This window comes from Scomber japonicus, chromosome 13 (assembly GCF_027409825.1).
Source record: "Scomber japonicus isolate fScoJap1 chromosome 13, fScoJap1.pri, whole genome shotgun sequence".
NCBI lineage: Eukaryota > Metazoa > Chordata > Actinopteri > Scombriformes > Scombridae > Scomber > Scomber japonicus.
The window spans coordinates 21614206-21630890 of record NC_070590.1 but is presented as its reverse complement, the minus strand read 5'-3'; the positions used below and the strand labels follow the sequence as shown (position 1 = coordinate 21630890).

Genomic DNA, 16685 nt, shown 5'->3' with positions numbered 1-16685 from the left:
ACAAGTGAGTGGAATGTTGGAACACATTGATCATTTAGTCAAACATTGGTGCACGTGTTAAAGATAAAAATATTCGTTACATTATGTACTTAAAGGGAGGCTAAAAGGAAAATACATTCTAAAAATGAACGTTTATTGTCCTGCTGATCATCCATCAGATGTTCTTATTTAAGTGTTCTTGGACCTGAACAGATGATACAGTAATTGTGGGTGGTAAATAGATTTTTGATTCAACTATGGCTTTTTGCCAGGTAACCCTAACCCTTGGACTGCAGGGTTATCATATAGGCCTAGCCTAATTATTTATATTATCATTTTGATTTAATAGAACTGCTATCAGGCTAAATACATATTTTGTGTAGGCATATTCTTACTTTTACTGGATGTGTACATTAAGCATTTTAATAATGCTTAGTTTTCAAAACTAACCATAGTTTTATGGTAATATAAATCTTACCTCAAATGATGTAACTGTAGTAGCTGAGCACAGTGGGGTCAGTGCAGATTAATTCCTTCTTCACGCTACTTGCTCCTCTCCCAGGTTACACCACAAATCTACAATAAAAACAATAGATGGAGTCATATTTCCCCTAAAATACTTTGTTACAGAGGTGGTTTTGTCTGGGGGTGTATTTTCAGCAGCACAGATGATTTGAATGACCATAGAAATATTATAGGAATTCTACAGACTGCAGTGTGTCTCTAAAGTATGATCCTCTAAACCTTCTACGACTACATGTTGCTACGTATCACTTATAATATGTAGGTGACATTACTCTATAGCTGGCAACAATATAGTATACTGTAGAACTGAGTGTTTTTAGCATATAGTTTGGAGAATATTATAGATCCAAGACAAAACTGACAGAAGGTTGGTACTGAGAGAAAAAGGCGCAATTGCAGATCTGTCTGTGACTTAAGCACCAGGGATAGCACTATAGATTTATCAATACACAACACAGTGGGGTTGCTGATATTTCAGAGCCATTGCTGGAGCCATAGAGTCTAACTCGCACAAACCTCGGTCAGATAAAGGATCAATGAGTTACATTGACTAGACATATTCAACTAAACAACCTGCTACTAGGGTATGGAGAGGGGGAAGCGGTTAACAAGGGGGATACATTTGGTCATTTTGCTAGCAAGGGGGATGGCATACCCCCTCAAACCGCCTACTGTTTATTGATATAAAACTTCATATAACTTGGTATCAATTACTTAACAATATTATTCTTAAAGACAGTATTTTTATATCTTATTTTTCCCTTGAATTTTTAAGGGTCATTTTTGTCAACTAATTTATAATCAACAGATAATCCTTCACTTTCGTGGAGGGATTGATCATATCATATTCTGCCACTAAGAGTCTTTAGAGGGTAAATTGAAAAAAAATACTAGCTTTCCATCACCTACTTTATGGAAATAAATATCTGCTCTCAGATCAGTTATGACTTGCCTCTTTGCTAAAGATGCAGAGAAAAGAAATAAGTATACCAGACAGAGGTTTTATGAATATTGAGATAAATCAGGAAAATGCCTTGCATACCTTGCTAAAAAGAATAGAGTCCTCTGTTTGTAACAGCTATGCTAATGATGTATGTAACAATGCTGAGGGCAACAGGGTGTATGAAAATAGCTTGATAAATGACTACTTCAAGAAATTCCACACAAATATGTATGTTAATTAATAGGATTTCTCGGATCAATTTCCCAGCAATATCAGGAAAAACAGGGAAGTCGTCTAAATGGCCCCCGTTACAAGAGATGTAGTAATCAATGGCATTAAGAAACTCAGGAGTGGGAGCTTCTCACCAGGACTTGATGAGTTCTTTTGTAAATTTTATTGGGAGTTTCAGGACCTGTTTGTAGAACCATTACTAACATGTTTAATTATCAGAATTACCTAGAATTATATAGAACATATCACTTACATTAAGAAAGGGAAAATGTCCTTGTTCCCCCCCATAGACTGATAGTTTGAGGAAATGCAGATTGAAAAAAATTGCTTTTGATTGCCTTATGTCCATACTAATAAAAGAAGATCAAACTGTTTTTTTATAAAAGGCAGAAAGTCATAGGGGTAGAGGAGTGAGAGATATGCCATAAAACAACTCTTTATGCTGCTGATGTGCTAGTGTTTTTATATAACCCTGAGACATCAGTTCCAGTTCTCACCAGGTTGGTCAACCTGTTTAGTGCATTTTATGAATATAGGATTAACGTAAACAAGTCAGAGGCTATGCCCCTGGGTAGTCTTACTACCATACCCATACTATGCCATCTTACCTTTCAAATGGTCTCCCAGTATTACCCAGTTTGCTAACAGGGTCTTAAAAAATTGAATAGGTGGCTCAGCTCCTTCATATGGGGTAAACATAGACCTAGACTGAAAATGGCAGCACTGCAGTCACCAAGTTCTATGGATGGCTTAAATTTGCATCAAATTTGTACCAGCTATGTGTTCACTTGAGTTGTATATCTGAATGGGAAAGAGCAAAAAACTCCCTGGCTGGACATTGAATCATACTTGTTTAAAACAGATCATAAGATTCACTATTTTAAAAGAATTTTAAGAACATAGATAATTGTGCCGATCAGATAGCAATTAATACTCAGACACTCGTCTGGAGGGGAGATTCAAATTAACTTTAACTTTTACCCCAATAATTAACAATCCTGAATTTTTACCAGGAATGTTGGATTCTGGCTTCTGGCAATGGGATAACCAATGTAAAACCAAATTGGGACACTTTTTTAAAAATCAAATAATAGTCTATCATTATCATATCATTTGAACAACTAATGCAGAAACACCAGCCCCCAAAACATGATTTTTGTTTGTTTCTTACAAATGAGGCATTATTGTTCCAAAGGGGAACAATAGATTATAGATTATCTACTGTTCAACAACTAGGGAAGGTTTGTCATAGTTTATTCTATGATGTAGTTGTTGGCGTATCTCCTACTAAAAGACAGAGGGTTAAAGTAATATGGGAGAAGGAATTGTCAGTGATTATAGATGAGGAGGCATTGGAAGATAGCTGGAATTATGCCAAAAAGAGACCTAGATATTGTGATGTAGTTTAGCTCAAGTGACAAGGGAGGTGGTAGGCAGGCAGACTCAGGCTGTTGTTGAACTGATTCATTCAGTCTGATGTAACAACAAAAAGAATGTATGTCCAAAAATGAAAAGAATACAAACAATCAAAAATGAACTGGCTTAACTCAAGATACTCAACTAAGGCATGACCAAGTGCACACAGCTACACCCTCATCCTCTGACCTCCTCTAAACCTACATCTCTCCCCTTAAATAGGCCCTCTACTTGATTAGGCAGAACCATTACTGCGGGGGTGTCCTCTCCCTCTTACCAATTGGCACTTAATGCTACTTGTATCAGTCAACATGGTTTACTACCCGTCTTTCCCAACATTTATTTATAAACCAAAACAAGAATAAATCATAAAGATATTAAATCAACCCTTTTAACTGACTAACTAGTGTATAAATACAGGAAGTAGTTGGGTGGTTCTTCCTTTTTGTTTGGCAAGCACATGGTGGGTATGGTAAGTAACAAATAAAGACAATGCATAACTTCTTAAACTCAGAACTAAACCCAATCAAAAATAATTAACCTTAATACATGTATGTGTTCTACTTGAACCAATAGTTTGCTGAATGTAAATTGTAACCAGATATAATGCAAAACAAACAAACCCTCGGATAGTATGCATCTGCATATGATTACTGCTAAACGAATGGTTTAAACAAACAAACACAGTCAAATAAATAAGTTAGCTGGTGTTGATGGTGAAAAAAAGGTGACAAATGATGCTTTCACCCACTTTGCCACAGATATACAAAGGCAATCCTAAAAAGAATGTAGGGTGTAAAGCTTACCATGACCATGATAGCTAAATTAGTTAACCTAAAGCTAACAGATTGATAAACAGATTGGGGGGACACAAGGAAAGAATGATATTGTATCTGATAAAAGTCAGGTCTGATGTTGGACATGCAGGGTCTTGCCAAGCAACCGAGTTATAAAATTCAAAGTTTTTCTTACCATTTTTGCTGGGTCATTCATGTGGACTTAATTTGTCATGATTGCAAAGACTCTGACAGCCTTTAAGTGTAGCTCAAAAGCTAAAGACATTATGTATCACCACAGGGTGATTATGCAGCTTTTGTAAATCTTAATGGCTTAGAAACATTGTCATTGTGTGTTAAAAATACCACCTTTTGAATCCATTCAATTATGATTTTTATTATATAAAAATGCTTGTATCTTTATTCTTGACCACAGATGGTTCAAATTGTGACTGGTTGGACATGGGCCTTAGTTTTAGACATATTTTTCAACACTTGTTTATTACTTTTCACCCTTGAAATATCACAGCTTGTCTCTTAACAACAATGTTGCTATTCTTTTCTCATTCTCAGATTGATCCTAAGGTTGCCTTTCCTCGTCGCGCCCAGCCTAAGGTAAGAATAAATTGGTCACTAACCCTGCTCAAAGAAAATGATTATGTCTCATGTCACTACCTTACCTAATTTTGTGTGCTCACACAGCAGATACAAAGAGGCAGTGGTTGTCTGTCTGTTTTTTTGTAGAGAAATACCTAGTGTGGCTCCATTGTTCTCACCTTGTCTGTGTTGTTTCACCAAACCAAAGCAATTAAAGTTGGATATATTAGACTTCAAGGAAATTTTCAGCATGAGTGAGGTTATGTTGGTTTTTTTGTATTACTGTTTTTATATCTACTTCATTGTTCCAGTGCTTCTATCATGCTATGCTTGTTTTGCATTTTATCCCTCATCATAGTTGTTTTTAATAATACATTGTTTAGAAATTAACCCATTGTGGCAATGGGTGGCAATTTTATTCTGAAACGTCTATAAAAGCAAGCATTATTGTCTGTTTGAATGATTTGGGCTATAAAATGTGAAACCATAGTTTGTGTTTTTGTGTTGGAAAGAGAAAAACATAAAATTAGAAAGTGAAACCAATATGCTATCTTGTGCTAGCTGTTATATTTCTAAAGGTGCACATTTTTGTTATTTTTAGTGAGGAACCTGATATTTGCCTGACTGAATTTGCAAGAAATGATTGCTGACTCGTCATTGACAGTGATGAATTACATTTACTGGGTGAATGACAAGTCTATGGAGTTGTTTTCTGTAGGATTTGGAGTTGAATGAGATTGAATGACATAAGTGATTTAGAAATATATTTAATTGTGGTGCATGCATGTAGAAATTGTCACAATTAGCATTGAAACAATGGATGATTTTCAAAAAACAAAAATCATGCAGGAACTGTGGTTCTTGTGTTTTATCTTTTGCTATGGATTTTTCTCTTTGTGATTACTGGTCTTGAGCAATTCTATTGACAATTAAATATTCAACATGTGCAGATGGTGCTGTGGCATAGTCAAGGGCTTTGTTGACATGCCCTCTCACACCATCTCATACCCAGCATCTAATGTGTAGGGTATAGCAGAGTGCAGTGTAGTGCTATTCAGCATCTATATCAGGGCTATTTTCACCAAAGCAGAGGAAAACTGGTAATATATTTTCTCCTTCCCATGCAGTGAATCTGACAGAGGCATTGTTTAAGAGTTGTTCAGGTTTCAAATGAGAAACTGCCAGTGCATACTTTTAAAGCCAGAGCACATGGTGACTTAAGGATATCAGCATATGGTTGACAAACTATCAGTGTTTCATATTTTCTTACATGGCAAGTATATCATTTTAACTTCCTCTGTTCTGAGCTTTGCTCATAAAAATCTAAGGTGCCATAAAACAGCTTTTTTGTAAGTGAAGGAGAAACTCCTCACTGTTGTGGTTTACTGTTGTTAATCTTTTTTTAAACAGTCCTTTACTCTTTTTTTAGCAATGACTCAGACAAGGGACTATAATATTTTGAGGTGCTTTACAGGACTTGAAGATATTTGTCATTCTACCTATGCTTGATTCAGAAACCAGTGAAACAATGACACCATAACAAAATTTGTGGCACAACAAAAGCCTTGATTTATAAAGTGGCTATAGGGCAAGCTTGTTAGGGAAGAAAAATGGTTGTATTGAACGTGGATTATAAAGGATCTTAAAGCAATGGGATTAGCCAGATAGATTAACATTGCATGCGTTTGTACTTTATGTTCAATTGATTTAAGACCTTTAAAAGAAGTCCCATTCTGAGGTTCCCATTTAGAAAGTCCTCTCTGTTTTGCATTTGCTCTCTTTTGTCCCTCTTCCCCCTCCACTGTCTGCCTGCCTGGCTGCTTATGCAGCTGTTGAATAGGCTTCGTTCTTGTTTAAAGAAGCTCGGCTTGGCAGGTGCCTCAGTGGCACGGGCTTCGGGGAGCAAATCGTGACGAGACCAATCAGCGTTAATTTTCTCACGGCTAACAATGACCTCAGAAGTAACCCTGCCAATGACCTCTCGTTGCTGAATGCTGCAGTATGGTAAAACTATACAGTATGTACAGCACGTAGAGTAATGCTGAAAACAGACAGGAAGTGAAGGTGAACACAGAGGACATTTCATTGTAAACAACTGAAGGTGTTTGCACCGGGATGACAGGATCACAGGAAAAACAACTTGTATCAGCAGGCATTACTGACACTGCCCTAAAACATGGACCGTTCCACTGTAAAGAGACAGTTAGAAACCGATAGAAAGGACTCTGGCAGCAAATAATCATTAGACTATATTACATTAGACAGCTTGAATGTAATGTAAATCTGAAGTGACATGTATGACAAAGTCTACTTGCTCAGATGATTTGTACAGCCACTTAATGTGAAACATTAGCAGTTTTAAGGCCAGTATTATACCTGAATTGTAAATTACTGTCATGATAAGACATGCATATGTTCTTTTATGGCAAATCAGTCACAGAACACGGATTGCCTCTGCTTTTCCCCCTGCGTTAGAGAATCTGGAATATATTTGATTTCAGTAAGTAGCTTTTTTGTGACCATCTGCACCGAAATATTTGTAAAGGCAAGGAGAGGAGATATGCACAGGTGCTGTTGATCAAAGAAAGCATGCTAAAGAAATGCAAAACCAGCGCACACACGTTACAAATAAATAATGTCACCCAACCGGAGCTTATCTGGAGACTTAAAAGTGAACGTTTTGCATTAGAAATAGGAGCTGTGCTTACAAGTCAGGTCAAAGTTATCAATGCAGACTAGTCCTCAAATATTCAGGGATTAGGTCACATCTGTGATTGACAGATGAGAACGAAAGGATTAAACAATGATGATGTGATGCAAAGTGTTTTATGCACATTCATTTATGCTTTGTCTCCTCCTCGCCATTCAGCCTGGCTGGGGTTAGCTGTGGCTTTGGCTGCTTTGGCTGCTGAAAGTAGCTTAAGAATGCCAGGATTTCCACATAAAGGTTTCAGCGTCTCAACATTCAGTTTCACAACAAGCCATTCTTGATCCACTCTCTGCAACAAAAACAAAAACAAAAACCTTAATTGCTAAAGATATGTAATGATTGTATCTGAGTTTATTTGTGAAATATGGATATGAATACAGATGTGTATTTCTTTGTTTTGTTATTGGCATGTTCAGAGGGTTCAGAGGGAGTTTCCTCCAGGAAATTGGTTAGCTGATGTGATAAGTGCTTAATAATGGTCTAAAAAGTCTGATACTGCAACATGGCATTCTGATTAATAACTGCAAAGCAAGCAATATGATTAAGTCTTCATTCTGTGAACGGTTCAGGTGGAGCTAATATAAGACCTCAGTAAACAAAATTACGAATCCGACCTTTAAATTAAGGCACGGAATTTTTTATAAATAGTCACGTTTTTGCACCAAAATGACCCTGAAAATGGTCAAAGTGTGTTTTTAAAGTCCCAGTCCTCATTTCTGCTGATTCTTTCAAACGCCCACACGCCTTTCAGTGGTGTGGCTGCGTATAGAGAGCGGTTAAGCAGACACAGATGAGATGATGCTGTTTCATGCCGTCTGCTGGTTTGATATTTTCCAGTAAGGTTCATACTGAAACATGTAAACGAGGCCTGCTCTGCGTTTCCTGGAGAAATCAAAGCGATGATTTCTGCCGACATTGTTCGAGATTTACCACTCAACTGTCGGCGTCATTACCTCCGCCGCCGCTGTTGCTGCTTTTGTTTCCTACAGTGGAGTCACAGACAACCATGGCATGTCCCAGCATGATTTTAATTGCCAGTGGGACTGTGGCCACTTCAGTGGGAGATGAGTTCTGATGACTTGTTATGGAAATTAAAGGAAGGAGCAGCATCCATTTACAGAGCAATGGGCGTAACCCTTTCCTCGCACCTCCATAAAGGGATTTGCCTTGTAAGCCATCTTGAACAGGTTGTCGCCTCCTCTCTGGCAGTCTTCAGGATGCAGAAAGAAGACTCTATCTGTGCACAAATAGATGCAGGCTAAAGAGATGCAGCTGTGACAACACTTCTAGATATTCTGTTTATTTTGTTTTGCAATGGCCGTCTTTCTTTCCCAAAACATCTCCTATGAAGCTGCAAGCGTTGGTGTCAGTGAGGAGGAAGGCTAACTGTGCTAGTGCATCGGTTGAGGTAATTCTGGGCTATCAGTCAGAAATAACATCAAAGCACTGTCCCAAATTTTACTCCAGCCTGCGACAGCTGTGGCTTCCCTGTTTCGTGGCCTACTGTTAGAGTTGCTCCATCTCTGGCAGCTGTGTCTAGCTGCAGCTCTCTCTTTCTCTTATTGTCAGTCTTTGTCTCAACTTCTTGTCTTTCCGTATCACTCTCTCTTTATGCCTTTTGCCTTTCTTTTTTTTTTCTTCTTCAATCTCCTTTTCTCTCTTACATACGTACACTCTCTGCAAATGTCAAATTGATCAGTACTCCCACCACTTCCACTGGTTTGTGTCCCACATAGCTCTCTCAGGGACTATTTGCCTTATGATTTCACCAGCAGAAAAGACTCTCAGGTGTATTGTGGTTCATGAGTTTTGAAGTGTTAAATTTTAATGAAGTCTAAAAAAGACGCAGCAGGAAGTAAATACGGATTTTTACCACTTTGCTTACTGTGTGGCACCTGTGTATACATACTGTATGAAGACCAGGTGTGAAGTTTTATATACAGGTTCAAATAAACTTCATCTCCAATTGTCCTTCATTCACCCACCGTCTCTGTCTTTCCCTCCCTGTGCTCTTTCTGACTCTTCTTATTTAGTCTTTTAGGATTACAAGCCCTTGTAAATCCAGTCTTACACCTTGCTCAGTTATTTGATCTAGATTTAGCATTATGATATTCCCCTTCTCAAAATGATCCTTATTTTAAATGACACAGCTCACTGCTGGGAAAATGAAACCTCCGTAGCTGCCAGCCCCTTTGAATGTCCCTGTGAGTTTATTAAAAGCACCAGCTTCCCCGTTCCAACTCAGATCTGCACAGCTGCACGAGTCTGAAAGAATATTCAAGGACAAAAGTCCTTAATGCTGAACAGAATGCCATATCAATATCTTTGTTCAGCTTCACAGTTTATGACAATGAGCCCTCCCAAATATTTATCATGTGAAAGAAGATTATTTCTTATTAGACATTTTCTTATTTGAAGGAATTTCTACTGTGCAGATAGCGCACGGAACGACAGGAAGGGTGAAAGAAAGAGAAGGAATGTCATGAAGGCTATTATCTGAACCTGATGTCGCATTTCAAGGCATCTGGCACAGGTCCTATTACAGTGAGCGACCAAGATGTCCAATTGAAAAGATATTTGCTGTATTTCTCCAAATAAATGCACTTCTGAAATGGGTTTTACAAGTGACACTAAATGCACTGACGTTTCACTGAGACCAAGAGACAGTCTGATAGTGAGCAAAGAAAACTTTGACCAAGACGATGGAAAAGTGACAAGCTAGTTGATGGAAATTCTTCACTGTCACTTTCCTCTCACCCCAAAAAACAGATGCACAGCCAACACAAATAAACCCTCCTTTAGATGGAGGATGACACAAGGAGTTGTTTTTTTTTTTCTCTTCTTGTGGGTAATGGTTGCTGTGCCGAAGCTGGAGATGGGTTTAAATCCCTGACCCGTCAGCTCCTTTTGCTTTCAGTGGCCTCAGTGGAACTGCTCCAGATGAAAATGGGGCCAGAGCACAGACATATGAATGACTGTTTGTTTGGTGGTCAGACACAATCACCAACTGAGTGACCCAGTTAACGGGTGGTCAAAGCAATGCTCAGTTTGATTCGTGCATGTTTTTTTTTTTCCATTTTACACACTCTTAATGTATCCTGTGTTCCCTTTTTTTTGGCCAATATTAATGCTTCAGTAGAAAGATAAATTATGTATAAATGTGAATGCTAGTGTAATTTTTTTTTTTTAATCACAGATATAATATGGACACACACTTCTTTTGTTTGAATAATTGCTGTAGTGCCTATAAATGGAGTGTACATTTGTATGATTCCTCTTTCCTTGGCCTCCCTCTCTTGTGCTCCGGTCTCCTTGGTTGCGGGCGGAGAGTAATTAGGTTTTCTAGGGGATTGAGGGGTTCTTACAATGCTTACCAATGGCAGCAGTCAGGCAGGCTAGTGCTGGCAGGGCAGAAAGGACAGAGGGCTGTGCAGGAGCCTGGCACTGCTAAACCTGATGCTGACTGACAGTAATGAGGACAGCCTGCTAGCCAGGATAGAGAGGAGTGCAGGGGAGAGGAGAGGGCATGGTCCTCCACTATACCTCTCAAGCCCTCTTATCAAAGCCTCTGTATGTACGAGCACACACATGTACACACACAGATACCAAACAATGAGAGCACAACACACTTAAACACACGGTTAATGTGTAGGCAGACCAGAGCAAATGCATCACTGTGCTGTGTGTTATCAGCCTTGTTTGGCTTTACTCATGAACCGTGTATAAAGAAGCCAAAATAAAATGATTTGTGATCCATTCAAAAATGCAGCAGCAGCAGCTTCGGGATTTTCAGTTCAATACAGAAGTTTTTCATCCACCATGGAGAAAAAAAAAAAAAAAAAAGCACATTCAGGGTTTTTACTCAAATACATGAATACTAAATTACAATTAATATTTAAATATCTTGTGAGTGTGTGTCAATGTAGTTATAGTATGGGTAAAAAAAAGTTTATTGCAGGTAATAAACAACAGTAAATAGGGTTTGGTTTTCTCGCCATCTCTCATCAGAGAAGCGTCACTGACAATCTGCTGTAAGTGGCTTTGGTCAGCACAAACCAACAGTGACTCTGACCTTGGGCCCTCCCGCAGCCGTAGCAATAGACTCCTGCGCTGTCCCATATTAGTGCTGTGCGATGGTGTGACAGGTGGATTAGCCAGTCATGTTCCATGTTTTTTTTTTCTTCATGATACCAACATCTTTTTTTCTTTTTTTTCCAATCTCCTTAAGTCTCCACCCATCCGATGTGGGGGAAAAACTGAGATTGCGAATGAAATGTTCAAAGTCATCACTTGAGGGAGTGATTTTTTTTTTTTTTTTTTTTTTTTGGCAGCTGGAGAGGCCGACGAGGAATGCATTTCTAATTTTTTAACAGTGACCTTTTTTGAGATTGCGTTTGAATGCAATAGTGGGTATAATTAAAAAGGGACAGCCAGCTTAATCAGGATGATGAGTTCCATTGTGTTGTCAGACACATCACCTTGCATGTCCAGTTTTGAATTCTCATTACTTCTGACCACCTTCACCCCTGTGTTCCATGCTCTCAAACCTGCTGTCTGGGATTTGTACCCAGTGAAATATGCCATCCGCAGTTAGAGCCTCAGGTGTTTCAAGATGTGTGCAACTATTATAGACATATAGCGACTGTAGTACTAGTATCTCATACAGAGAAAAATCAATGAATCATAGAGTATGTTTCAAGAAATTTTATCTTTTGTAAAATTGTAAAATACAATGATTGATTGTGTCTTTTTTGCTGTCATATAATTATCACATTCAAGCAGAAACATTCTTTTTTGTACTGTATAGCATCCATATACTACTTAAAATTTGAGTTACTATATTAGCATATGCAAAAGTGTAATATTGCATGACAGTGATCATAATTCTGAACATTAAAATGCACAAACACCTGTGTTACTTGACCTATGTCACAAAACGTTTTCTTAGACATCATTTCTGTTGGTTCTCATTGATCAATGACGTAGCCGACTTTTTTGTTTGTTTGTTGAAAAGAAGAACAGATGCACCTTTGGTTAAATATATTCTATTTTATGACTCAGCCTGTTGTTTCTTTTGTTTCTTTTACTCCATCGACTCCAAAAGAGTGATTTTATGCGTCTGCGTTGGTGACAGCCGTGGCCTAAGGCATTATGTTTTTGCGTTGTCTCTCTGTCCGTCTGTCTCCCATTCTCATGTCATCATATCTCACCCTTCAGGGAATTTCTTCAAATTTAGCAGGAACGTCCACTTGGACTCAAGGATGAATTGATTAGATTTTGGTGGTCAAAGGTCAAGGTCACTGCGACCTCACGTCCTTCCCATTCTCAACGCTATCTCACAAACGCCTGGAGGGGATTTCCTTAACTGTGGCACAAACGTTCACTTGGACTGGTCAGAGGTCAAAGGTCAAGGTCACGGTGACCTCATGTCTGTCCCAATCTGGTGAACTTGATGTCTCTGGAGGGAAAAAAAAGACTACTTGGACTCAAGGAGAAACTGATTAGAATTTGGTGGTCAAAGGTCAAAGTCAATGTGACCTCACAATAACACCACAACTGGATGTAAATCAAGAATTCATATGCTAATTATGACAAAGTTTTACACAAATGTCTAATAAGTTAAAATGACGACGTGATGATATATATTATATCCAAAAGGCCAAAGGTCAACTTCATTATGATGATTATTCAATGCCATGACTCAGGAACAGAAGGGGAGATTGTGACCATATTTCACATATGTGGTTAGATAATCTTCTTTTCACCTTGAAACAGTGGTAAGTGTTTAGATCTTGTGTGCTGCCGGTTGAAGGTGTGTGTGTGTGTGTGTGTGTGTGTGTGTGTGTGTGTGTGTGTGTGAAACATAAACATTTTAGAATTCGTAGCTTCTTTGCAGCAACATGCATATCTGAAGCACCGTCTACGGTCATGCCTACAACACAATCACGAACACATACAAGTTAAATACACTGAATACATTTTTTTATTAAATTCCTTCAAAGTCATTACAATTACAATACAAGTCTAGACAGTCATACAACTTTAAAGTGATATTTCTAGTTTAAACCTAAAGTATGTACAATACATGTGTATTATATTTGAGATAGCAAAAGTAATGTTGTTTTTCTTTTTTTTTTTTGTTGGACTTGTCTGTATGATTGGAGGATTGGCTGACTGGTTCACTCATGTGTTGTGCCATGATTGGATCCAGTTGTCATTGTAGAGTAAGATATTGGAATCTCCCAGGCCAGATAGCTTTTTCTCACTTTGACGTTGTGTGACAGTTCATGCTCTGTGGTTTTTATGTGCTCTCCTGTTTTTTTTTTTCTTTTTCTTTTTTCGGGGGGCACAGCACTTTCAGATTAAGAATGATATTCCTGCAGCAAGACAAGCCCATCAGGTTATTAATTGTGCCATTGTTGGGAGTCGTGTGATTAATAGTGATAGCCAGTAGCTTTTGTTGCCTCTTTCTGGTTGAACGAGTTGTTTCCAACATGTCACTTTATCCATGCTGGGGTTTTGAAGAACTATTCATCCTTTTGAATTAATACTTTTTGCCCAGTGCTTGGATCGCATAACTAATTTATTATACTGGCGGTGTTACTTTTAGCCCCACTGAAGACCTAGAGAAGGTGGCTGCTCCCAACCGCAGTCACCACTGTGCCGGCTGTTCTTTGAGGCTTTTTTGGTTCGCTCAGTGATGCAGTTGTGTGATGTGTTTTCTTTTTGTTATACCCCAAAAATATCTTTAGCAGAAGGTGACTGATGAAAATTTGCCGAAATTATTGGCTATTTGTTTCACTTCAACAGATGAGCCTCGATAAAAGGATAAAAAAGGTCGACAGGATATAAGTGTTTCAATGATATTAACATAAAACAAAGCACAAATCCAGTAAGATTTTAAAGTGGTTCTAATACAGGAAAAATTGCTTATGATAAGGATCATAAGCTTGATGATTTTGATATAAACAAGTCAGCTGAAATCTATCCTCACACTGCATTTCTGAGACTTGCACCTGATGTAGAAGCCTCTAAAAGGCTGCTGTTATGCTTGTACTCCGTCCAGGCTCTGCTTAATAGCTCCCTAACGGCCCCAGTGGCAGCGAATCTGCATGGTATTGTTGGTAATAGGAGGAACTAGATAGAATCTGAGGGATGAGCAGTAACAAAGCAGGGCAGGAAGGATATGCAGAGTACAGACAGCCAGGCATGCTGCTCCACATTTATGGAGGAAACCCTCACCTGCTTTTCTCTGCAGCTGCATGTGGAGTGTGTTGCCATTCACTTCCATAATAATGTACAGTTTTTCAACCTACAAAGCAGATGGAATAAAACTGGCGGCTCTTTGTTACCACCTGCTCTGAACTGAAGTTGCACGTTTCTTTTTTTAAAGGATGGCATGTTTCAATGTTTCATGCTTAAAAAATATACAGTACCTATGTGAAAGACACAGTCTTCAATACTGAATACTGAATTACTGGATCTAAGTCAGGGCGCAGAAGAGCTTAGCTGTTCCTCTACATAATGCCTCGGTCCTCAGCTGTGACCTTTCTCTTCCACACATCATTCACGATTATACTGCTGCCATGTTGGCTCATGCCAATAATTTTTCATTGGCGGCAATGTCAGCCACATCATATTTTATCATCTGGATAAATTTGTGTTATGTTTTCATGTAGGCTCACCATAATTTGTATTTGTCTGTTTACGTGCCTGTCCTAGAGATGAGATTTTGCATTTAATACAACTCGGGGAATATAATTCAGATGTAGACACAATCTGGCTGCAGTGTAATAAATACTTACACCTATACAGTCACTACAGTAAACGACTTATGTGTAACATGAATAAATAACATGTACGTAAACAAGAATATGTGAATATGTGTGCATGTGAGTGTATTAATAGAATCAGTCATTAAACAGCGAGTTTGCACAAAAAACGAAGCACCAAATTTACAGCGTGCCCACACAGACTGAGAGCAGGATGATTGCACAACAAAATACAAAATATAGGACAGGAGGGACACGTTATGAAAACCGATAATTTTATGCATGATTATCTGAGCCATTTTGACTTGTAACTAAATTATAGGTATTATTGTGTACGTATGAACCTTTTTCCTATACAGATTTTTTACAACCAAATATTATAGTCAAAATTAATGCTTTTCATGCATAATGAAACTGCCTCCAGAGTGATGTTGTTTCCAAGTGCACCTTATGTATATACTCCTGTGCCTCTAAGCCTAGAAGTCATAAATGTGACTTGTTATGTTTGAGTGCTCCAAATAACAAAATGGACCTTGTAAAAGCAGTCATTTTTGCAGCTGTTTTATTTTATTTTTTATGCTAAGAATTAAGCAGCATTGAGTTGTTACTTTGTGCTGCAGCAGCAAAATCAACAGTAGTAAGTGCACAAGAGGCACGTAAGTGATGTTTAATTAATGTAATAGCAGTGTTTATTTTACAGACCTTTTTTTTCATACATCTTCTTTTTCTAACAATAGAAGTAAACTCCTAGATTAGATACTGTTTGCACCCAATGTGTAACAGTGCTAATTATCTCTACAGAATACTAAACAATAACAGACTAATCCATAACCTCCACACTAGCAGCATAGTTGACAGTCCTGTGTCTTTTTTGAGTCCTTGTCATACAACTCACTTTCTTTTCAGCCTGACCGCACCACCCACTCCTCTGATCATACATACTAAGCCACTACTTTGTAACAAAGACACATGTTAACTACTGTTTTAGGTAGGATTTAAATGCTCTCAATTTAATTGAAGCCAACACAGAACTGAAGTAATTACTGCACATTATCCATTGTCAGAAAAATATTCAGAGTTAATGTCAGTGTCAAGCTTGGCTGTTCACAGATTTGATTTATTGTGTCAATTGTGAGATTTCAATATTTCCAGTGAAAAATAATTAACTTTAAATTGGGTTTCATATGTCTCTGCAGCACATTTTCAATGTCTTATACTGGCCAATCACATCTCACGGGCACAAAGTGTTTTGCCCTGTTCAGAGGGTTTTACAGGGCAGCCAGTTTAGACTTTCATTTATGGTGGATGTGTCTGTGCCACATGGTGGGGGAACTCATTGCTTTTAAAGGGAATGATAATTTAATTGACTGTGATTGACACTGGCCCCTTCCACATCTACTGGTAATTTATTCTGTCTAATCCAGCTTCTTTCACTACAGCACTGCAGGTGTGCCACTGCTGCACCAGCATCTTTGGCCCCTAAAATTACCAAAAATGTGTTCTTGCACCCATAAGCTCTACATGGGGTATTACCATGAATTTGCTCCCCCCCACCTGTGCTTTCACCATAATTCATTAAAAGAAGACCCCCCTCATGGCCCTGTTTTGGAAAATGCAAAACTAAATTACCCTTTTTCTTTTTTTCTTTGTTGCTATTGAAAAGTAGCAGAGCATGTGAAATAGTCAAACAGACTTTAATGCACAAGCAGGTCAAGTCCGGCTTGTAACGGTTATTT

At 38.3% G+C, this 16685-nt stretch overlaps 1 protein-coding gene across 6 annotated transcripts in view; it reads left to right on the top strand.

Moving 5' to 3' along the window:
• Nucleotides 1–16685, top strand: part of msi2b (musashi RNA-binding protein 2b) — a 244153-nt gene that overhangs the window by 12042 nt on the left and 215426 nt on the right. For all 6 annotated transcript variants that reach the window (XM_053332283.1, XM_053332282.1, XM_053332280.1 and 3 more), the window contains exon 5: nt 4444–4485. In XM_053332283.1, coding sequence (XP_053188258.1) covers nt 4444–4485 — 42 coding nt within the window. The remainder of the gene's footprint in view (nt 1–4443; nt 4486–16685) is intronic.